This window comes from Galeopterus variegatus, unplaced genomic scaffold (genome assembly GCF_000696425.1).
Source record: "Galeopterus variegatus unplaced genomic scaffold, G_variegatus-3.0.2 Scaffold208, whole genome shotgun sequence".
Taxonomy (NCBI): domain Eukaryota; kingdom Metazoa; phylum Chordata; class Mammalia; order Dermoptera; family Cynocephalidae; genus Galeopterus; species Galeopterus variegatus.
In genome coordinates, this window is record NW_007726319.1 from 740,528 (window position 1) to 749,626 (window position 9,099).

Below are 9,099 nucleotides of genomic sequence, written 5' to 3' on the forward strand. Positions count from 1 at the left end.
CCGCCCCCTGGGGGGGGGGGGGGGGGGGGCGACCCCGGGAGTTGGGAACCCTTGGCGGGAAAAAGAAAAAAAAAAAAAAAAAAAAAAAAAGAAAATATAGAAAAAAACAAATTCAGCTTATAAATGCTTGCCCCTGAATAGTCTACTACTAACTCAGGAGTTTAGTCTTATATTACAAAATATACGCATAGGGAGCACATTTCACACCAAAAATACAGCTAGTCCCTTAATATCACCATCAGAGTAAAGAGGTTCAATGACACCAGTCTCTTTTTTTTTTTTTTTTTTGTCTCTTTTCATGTCCGGCAACGGATCGCAACTCTCGGTGTCGCACCCGCACCTCGCTCAGCCAGTGAGCGGGAACCGGTCTGTATGTGGGATCCGAACCCTCGGCGGGAGTGCCTCCACACTCCCAAGCGGCGCACTGTAGCAGTGCACCACCGGGCCGGCCCTGACACCAGTCTCTTTTAAATTATAATTTCCTCAAAGATAAGGACTATATCTCTGCCTTTCAAGATAAAACATTCAAGAGAAATGGGAGCTCCAGGTGATCCAGCTGCTGCTTCTAACAACAGAGATAAACTAAACTAAACAAAAAGCAAACTGGAGACACACAGGTTCACCAATCTTTGCAGCAAGAAGGTTGGTATTCCAGTGAGAGTTCTGATCACCTGAGTCAACTGTGAAATGGACAGTGAAACCAGGCTTTTCTTAGTCCTCCGCATTGGAGGGTATGTCCTTTCCACCTCCTTCCCACTGTTCACAAGACAGAAAAGCAGCAGCAACTGTCTGGGGGCGGGCAGCAGGAAAGCCACAACAAAGTGTCACTTAAACCAAGCTGAAGACCTTTGTTTGGCCTTAAAAGGCAGAGTATCTGCTGGCCACACACAGGCACAGTGGGCAGAGGTTTGCTCATCTTTCTAATACGCACCTGGACAAAGGTACACAAGATAAAGAAGATGAGATTTAGAATGGACAGTCCTGGAATGATGTTGTGGTCCAGGACCATAGACTCATGGGGTTCGTTGCTGGGTATTAACATATAGATCATCAAACCCATAACAGGGATGCCAAACACCAGGCTGCACAAGAAAGACTTCTTCCACCTGCAAAGCAAACGCAGCAACATACATATATTAGATACCACTTATCACTTGAGCTATGGGCTGGCTGAGGACTCGGTTCAAAACCTGCCTTTGTCACATGTCTGGGACAGACCACCAAGGGCTAAAACAAAAGTAAGGGTCTCTCCCAGATAGCAGGCATCAGAGGGAATGTCTAAAGATCTAAACACAGCTGTAAGACGTTCTGCAGATGCTCAGGCCCAGACCCTGCCTTCACATAGGTGACATGTAACCTCCAACTTATAGATGAGGCAACTGAGGCCCAGAGCCAAGAATCTAGCCCCAAAGAGGTTTAACATCCTCAGTCTATGGTTGCCTACAGCTCTTTTTTCAAAATGTTATCTATACAAATGCCCAAAGAAAAAATAGATAAAAGTAGTATTTTATTAGTATAAATGTACTTATATATTCAATTTTTGAACAATTAGTTAAAATAGAATCGCTAAGAACAGTGAAGCTGTCTTGATTAACACCAAAGCTTGAAATCGGGGTTCATGGGTAACAGCTGTGGTCCCATGTTAGCTGTATTAGTATAAATGTACTTATATATTCAATTTTTGAACAATTAGTTAAAATAGAATCGCTAACAACAGTGAAGCTGTCTTGATTAACACCAAAGCTTGAAATCGGGGTTCACGGGTAACAGCTGTGGTCCCATGTTAGCTGCAGCATCCATGAAATTCCAAATGCACCTTAAACACGGCCTGAAAACCACTGGCTTGTGAGTCTGAAGTTCTCCACTCTCAGGCTGCTGCCCAAGGCCTCGAGAATCAGCCTCCAACTGGCCTTCCAGATGACTCTCCTGCCGGTCCCTCCTGTGCCCCAGGCATGCCAGTTGGACCACACCACAGGAGTCCCTGAAGGCCACTAGAAGACACCTACTCCCTGACTGTCCCTCCTCCCCCCACCAACTAGCAGACTTGAGCCCATTCTTGAGGCTCAGATCTTGTGTCCCCTGCTTGGAGGTTTCCAAGACCTTCCGAAATCCCCCTGAACCACTGCTGTCATTACTCACCCACTCTTTTCCAGCCAGACTATGGGCCCCTCTAAGGGACTAATGACATTCTATTCACCCCTAGCACTTGGCACAGTGCCCTGCACCCAACAGCAGCCTTTAAGTGTGTTGGATGAATAAGTGACCATCTGAAACAATGAATAAACCCAGGTCTCCTGCTTCCCAGGACATTTTCTTTCCACTCAGCCATGATGCCTGTCCTCAGATCCGATGCAAATAAAGTCTGAAAATACTGTCGAAGAAAAAATATACACTTCCTCCCTCCCTCCCAATTTAAGCGCTGTCCAATGTTAGCCAGCAGCCGCAGGTGGTCATTTAAATTAAAATTAAGTAAAATTAAGTAAAAATTAAAAGTTCACTTCCACTGCAAGTGCTCACTAGCCACACATGACTAGTGGCGACCATACCGCACAGTGCAGATACAAAACTTTGACATCATCACAGAAACCTCTACTGAACAGCATTGTTTTAGAGCATTGCTTAGCACTGTCAACATTACAAGGGTAAAGGCGCAGTGCGAAGCCAGGGGCAGCAGGGACACGGATAAGCAGGAGGCATTTGCACAACATGAATGAGCCGCGGAGGTGGGCCCAAGGAGGGGAGGACACTTAGACAAGGGCTACAGTTCATCTTTTGTGTTCTACCTACTGCTTTATTTCCATCCTGTGGTCCAAGTGATGAGCGTTGGGATTTCTCTGGGCCAGGGAAGCATGAAAGCCAATTTCCTTGTTATTAAAAAGAGAGGGGTGGGGGAAAAGGAGAAAGGTACTTGATTAAAAACATGCATTAGTAGAAAGCACTTAACAGCTTTGGAAATCAGCAAGTAAATCTAAACGTGCCTCCGAAGACTAGTGGGTTTTCCTCTCATGACTTCTTCACTCAAATGGCCTACAGACTCTGTTCAGAGGTTCAGCACCCATCCATGCTCAGAGACCATTCCATCCCCAAGGGGACAGTATCAGATGGCAATTCCTGTTCCTTCTGTTGGCAAAGGCTGTGGGTTCTGGGAAGATAACTTCACCAGGCCCCAAAGCCAATCAGTGTTGACTTATAAACTCAGAATTTTTGAATTAAGGAGTCTCAGACACCTAATGGTCAGGTACTTCCATCCTATGCATGAGGAAACTGAAGGTCAGAGAGGTTAAATACCTTGCCCAAAGCCACAGCATTATCAGAAGAGCTGGACCCAGAACCAGGTCTCCAGCTTCCAGCCCAGGCTTCTTCACACTAGTGCTGAACATGGCTCCTTCAGTGTCTGGAAGAAAAGCTTCCACCGTGGCCCAACAAAGACTGCACCTCAATCTCAATAGAGAGGGGACCCAAGAACTCTGGTGCTGGGACTTCTACACAAAAATTAAAAGTCATGGTGGGAGAAAGAGCATCTAAGACTGTCTAAAGTCAAATCCTTTTACAACTAATACCAGCTTAATTATATTAGGAAAAGATGCCCCAGAGATGCAAGAACAGAGCCAGATGTAGACAATACTTCTCAACTAAGGACAGAGAGGATGCTGAGGCCGGCGCGTGGCTCACTTGGTAGAGTGCGGTGCTGATAACACCCACACCACAGGTTCGGATCCTATATAGGGATGGCCGGTTTGCTCACTGGCTGAGCATGGTGCTGACAACACCAAGCCAAGGGTTGAGATCCCCTTACCGGTCATCTTTATTTAAAAAAAAAAAAAAAGAGAGAGGATGCTGCACCAAGCTCGGGGGGCAGTGGGGAGGCAAGCGAGGACATTAGAACTCAGGAAGGGTAGCAGAGACATGTTCGAAGGACTGCCTGGGATTCTCCAGACTGTTTTCTGCGTCAGACTCATCAATGCCACATCAGTACTGTTCTTTAGGATTGTGGTGTAGCAGAAATGGAAGGGCTGCTGAGCTCGAAACTGTGAGACCTGGGATTGACGACCAGTTCTGCCACCCAAGAGCTGGTACCAGTGAGCAAAGTCCCTTAACCTCTGAGGACTTCTCCTCATTTGATAAAGCATCTGTGTTGTCTCCCTCCAGGAAGAGGCACTGCATCAACACATCATCATTTCCATTCAAAAAGCTCTGCTGGGCCACAGGACAGATAACATTCCTCTTTAACACACACACACACATAATGAAAAGAAAATTAAGGACAACACTGCATTAAGCCTGCTGCTACAAGGTACTTCATTTCATAAGCAGTTTCTGAAGTAGTAGTTCCTGCTAAAATTAATTTATCCTTACCACTAGCTGTTAGAAGTTAATCTTGTTCAGTTTTGACTGTCTTAATCCATTCAGATCACCTGTTCATGCTAACTCTCTGCAGGAAAGGGTATGTTTGTAGACAAACTGAGGGAGGAGGTAGGAGATAGGACCTGCATGAAAATTCTTACTGATTTTCCAAAGCAGGAATGACCAAACACTCCCACAACAAGACATGCCTAGCATAGGGGCAAAATGCAGTGTAATTCCTTCCAATGCCACCATTCTTTTGGTCTATAGTTACTTGGTATGGACAAAAATAATACTTCAAAATTACAATTGGGAAATTTAACCCTATGTATCAGGTATCTTGACAATATTGATGTTCCTCAATGATATTTCCCCCATCTTTTTCTTACCCATTCACTGACATTCTCCCTCAGGTCATTCGATATTTACTTACCTTCACAGTGTATCTTAAAATGATTAACCTTATTTCCATGAGAAAGGTTGAAGGATTTAGGTAATTTTTCTTTTTGCTTAGCTACATTTTCACATTTTTCTCCAATGATTATAAATTACTATTTTTAAAAAGGTAGGCATAAGTTTTTAATGAATGACTTACCTCAATAATTTTGACAATATCCCGTGGACCGATAATTTCTGGATCAAACTTAATGTGAGCTTTGCTGGTGGCGAGGGCCACAGAGGCATAGGTGATGCCATTTGTCCTTGTGAGCCTGGACTCTATGTTGTGAACACAGGAAGCACAGGTCATCCCCGTGATCTGCAGCACAAGAGGACAAAAGTCCCATGGACCCTGGATCAAGAGAAGCCTAGCAAAGGCACCTCAGGGAGTGGGGGTCACGGGCAGCCACGAGCATTTCCCTCTCCACGGCACCCTGCCAAGACTCTGGACTCCCACCTCCATATCCCATGTGCAAGACTCTTGCCCCTAACACTCCCCCAGCAGCTTCAGGGATATAAACAGCGGTTCTTCCCCAACTCAGGTATGGGAGACAGCCACTCACTAAGCAGATGGCAACAGACCAAGGTTTGACTCTGGCTCTGATAACAACGGGTTTTTGTAAGCTGCCCTACACTTTGTCTCAAGGTTCTCCCAGCAATACCAGGATAACAAGTGCCTCCAGAGGTTAAGAATGTGCACCTCTGCAAAACGCTGTGAACTCCTAAAACACTCTGTAATCCTGAGTCGCTGTTACCCTGCATACTCCAGTGCTCTCTGCTAGCTCCAAGGGTGACAATGTCGATGTCTCATTATCTGTGGGAGGAAAAATCAGGAAGTGACCGGTGGAGGAAATGGAATCTGAGGGGTTCAAAGTATGGACAGTGTGTTGCCAGGTAAAAGTAAGGGCAACAACAGACGGAGAAGCTTGGAAAAGACAAAAGGTGGGACAGCTTGAGGTGTTCTGGCAGCCACCCACAGCCAGGCATGGCTGGGCACAGGCTGCTCGAGGAAGAGGAGGGAAGCCTGGATTGTAGCTGGGTCCACGTTGTGAGGGCTCTGCAAAGAACGCCGCTTATCAGGAGCTGCTCCACACTTTTTGCTTTTTCTTCAAACATTTAGTTACCACTAATGGCAGTGACTAAACACATTATGGAGGTAAAGACCCTTTACCTCTATAAAACAGCATTATTCAATCCTTTGTGGGTTGCTTCTAAGTTTCCCCTTGTTTGTACAAAGAGAACTTTGTACAAAAGTGTGTTGAAACACAGCATATCCTAAACACCAAACACACCAGTGGTTTTCAATGATTTGTTGACACATGCAGCTGGGAACAGTGGACAAAGGGAAAACAACTCCTCCCCACCAAAAACACACTGTGAACACCACCACCTTAGGCTCTGGGATACTTTGGGCACTACTCACATTCCTGTGTTTGAATGGCACTCCCTACCACCTCACTCACCTCTTCTGCCTTGAGATGGCTGCAGGCATTCTAGATTCTCTTTAGCCTTGAAGCACTGTGTTCATATTCAACCTATGGCAAGCCACCAAAGTCAGGACTGCCAATCTTTTTAAATACTCCTGAACTCACTACTTCCTCCTCTTCCTCATGCCCTGAATGCACTCGGCTGGTTCCCCTCCTGTGACTTTTGGACCTAACTTACCTTTCTCCACAAAATGAACAGGTCATTGTTGTTGGCTTCAAAGGACAAACAAACAACACAACAACAACAAATGGATATATCCAAGGTTGGGGAAATTTACTGATCACAAAGATGGCTGCAGTTAAAAACTCATCTGCCAACTGTCAAGAGCCTGCAACCTTCTGACGTTGCCACTATACTTACAATCAGCTCCATGTCGCCGTCAGAGCCCACATAGTCTTCCATGACTGCCGCCTCAAAGCCCAGGTTCTGGATGAGCTGAGCTATCTCCAGTGGCTGGATGACCTCTGGGTTGTACTTGACCTCTGCCTTTCCTGCCATCAAGGCAACCAGCACGGAGAGAATACCTGGAACCATCAGGTGACAGTTGTGACACTCTGGGCAAGGCCTCTGGGGTGACATGGTCAACATAATCTAACAAAGAAAAACAACTCCCCAGAAGCCTCTAGAACAATGGTTAGCAAACTTGGCTACACATTAGGATCACTTGGGGAGCTTTCAATAATCACGATGTCTGGCCCTTAACACAGACCCATCAAATCAGAATATCAGGGTGGGTGCCAGGCATCATTTCTTTTAAAAGCTCCCCAGGTAATTCTAACGTACAGCCAAGTATGAGAATCACTGTTCTAGAACAATGCCTCTCAAACTTTAATGGACATATAAATCAACAGAGGACCTTATAAAACTAGAGATTCTGACTCAATTGGTCTGGAAAGAGGTCTGAGATTCTGCATGGCTATCCAGTTCCCAGGTGATGCCCATGATGCTGGCCCGTAGACCACATTTGGAGTCAGACTTTAGAAGACACTGACACACACACATCAAAGCAAGGAATGTAGTCTGCTGCTATCAACTACTGTGCCAGAAAGGATATACTTTTTTCTCCAGATACTTGCATACAAGAAAAAAGTAAAGAGTGTTCAAAAGTGGTTTTCCTTAAGTTTCTAACAACTTTCAGGAGGGAAGGAGGGAAAAAGAAATCCCAGACTATCTTGCTAACACTACTGTGTTTAGTTTAAGGGAGAAAAGAAGCTTCTTTTGGATAAATGGAAGGAACGCTGTGCTTTAATGCCATAAGGGATAAAAATAAAGGATTCAAGTCAGGAACAGAAACACAGGCAGGATAAAATTATAGGTTAATTTTACTTATAGCAGCCAGCTCATGGATGACAAAGGAGCTCCTGTAACACCTCGATTGAGAACGGTCATTCTAGAGCTCCAGGAAACTACAAAGCATAATGAATAAGAGGCTGGAAAAAGGTGTCGTCCTCATTTAGGATTGACTCTAAGGGCCAGGGAGTCCAAGCAGAGAGACACATGAAGCCACTAGGGTGAGGGAACAGAGAAAGTGACTGGTGGCAAGGTGGAGTCATGGTTAAGATATTTTCCAAACAAACAAAATGGGAGAGGATTGTTGTTGAACTTTCAGATTTAAGAGACAATACTGGAAATGTAGTATGGAGGACAAAACTTTAGCATTTCCACAACATTCTATGATTTACAGGGACAACAGGACTGAAAAATCTGAATTAGAACTCACAAAATGCAGGCTATTTATTCATTTTATAGTAAGGAGTTGATGGGATGGGAGGGGGAAAATAGAGACTACTACTATGACAAGCTAATTGAGAAGTCTATCCGTCAGATGTACAATGACATTTAAACTGGATTTTCCATGGCTAACTTACTCAGAGATTTATTTTATCTCAGACTAAATACCTCTTAAAGAACAGAATGCCAGTTTTATAAGAACATTATACAAAGATCTATACTATCATATGATGAGCTTACTACCAGATTATCAGGGCTCCTGATAAACACAGTCGAAGGAGATTCTGAAGGAGAAACACGCAGTCTAGAAGCAGCATTCCCAAACTCAACATGAGTGTCGATCTCTTACCAGCTTCCTTCTGCAGATTTCTTTCTATGTTAGACACACAGGATGCACAGGTCATGCCACTGATCTTTAAAAAACACTTCTGCAGTGCCACTGTTCTGGTGGGTGGGGATTTTGACAAGCGACCAGGGTCATGGTTTTCAGGGATCCTCCCAGCATGGGGAGCCACTTCCTGCACAGATGTAGGTGTGCCACCTGTAGTTTGCATCATGAAATTCCCAGCATTGTGGTTTCCAACTTGGTTGCTAGAATAGTTTTCTAGGATAAAATGTCAGAAATAATTCATATTAGAAGGACAAATCTTTTTTTTTTTTCACAACAGGAGGCTCAAACCTGACAATATTCAGATTAAAGCTCTTGGAGAGGCTACATGGGGGTTGGTGTTTCCATCTCTGTTTCTCCTTCTCCATGACCACACACAATTACAGATATATGAAAAATGGTACTAATCCAAGAATGATTGTTCACATTAGGTGTATGCTTAGATGGTAATGATAATAATAACTAACTGAGCACTCCAATCTCTGTTTCTCCTTCTCCATGACCACACACAATTACAGATATATGAAAAATGGTACTAATGCAAGAATGATTGTTCACATTAGGTGTATGCTTAGATGGTAATGATAATAATAACTAACTGAGCACTCCGCCAAACACTTTATACGTACGGCCTCCTTTAAGTCTTAAAATAGCCCTGTGTGGGGCCGGCCCGGTGGCGCACTGGATAGTGCGCCGCTTGGGAAGCGCGG

General features: G+C 44.6%; 1 protein-coding gene across 6 annotated transcripts in view; it reads right to left on the minus strand.

The window, feature by feature from the left end:
* Nucleotides 1-9,099, minus strand: part of ATP7B (ATPase, Cu++ transporting, beta polypeptide) — a 65,669-nt gene that overhangs the window by 23,721 nt on the left and 32,849 nt on the right. For 5 of the 6 annotated variants that reach the window (XM_008565837.1, XM_008565836.1, XM_008565834.1 and 2 more), the window contains 5 exons: nt 8,351-8,605; nt 6,631-6,794; nt 4,940-5,101; nt 2,788-2,864; nt 932-1,106 (listed from right to left, as the gene is read on the minus strand). In XM_008565837.1, the coding sequence (XP_008564059.1) occupies nt 932-1,106; nt 2,788-2,864; nt 4,940-5,101; nt 6,631-6,794; nt 8,351-8,605 (833 nt within the window). The remainder of the gene's footprint in view (nt 1-931; nt 1,107-2,787; nt 2,865-4,939; nt 5,102-6,630; nt 6,795-8,350; nt 8,606-9,099) is intronic. The other variant, XM_008565838.1, reaches the window with a different exon arrangement.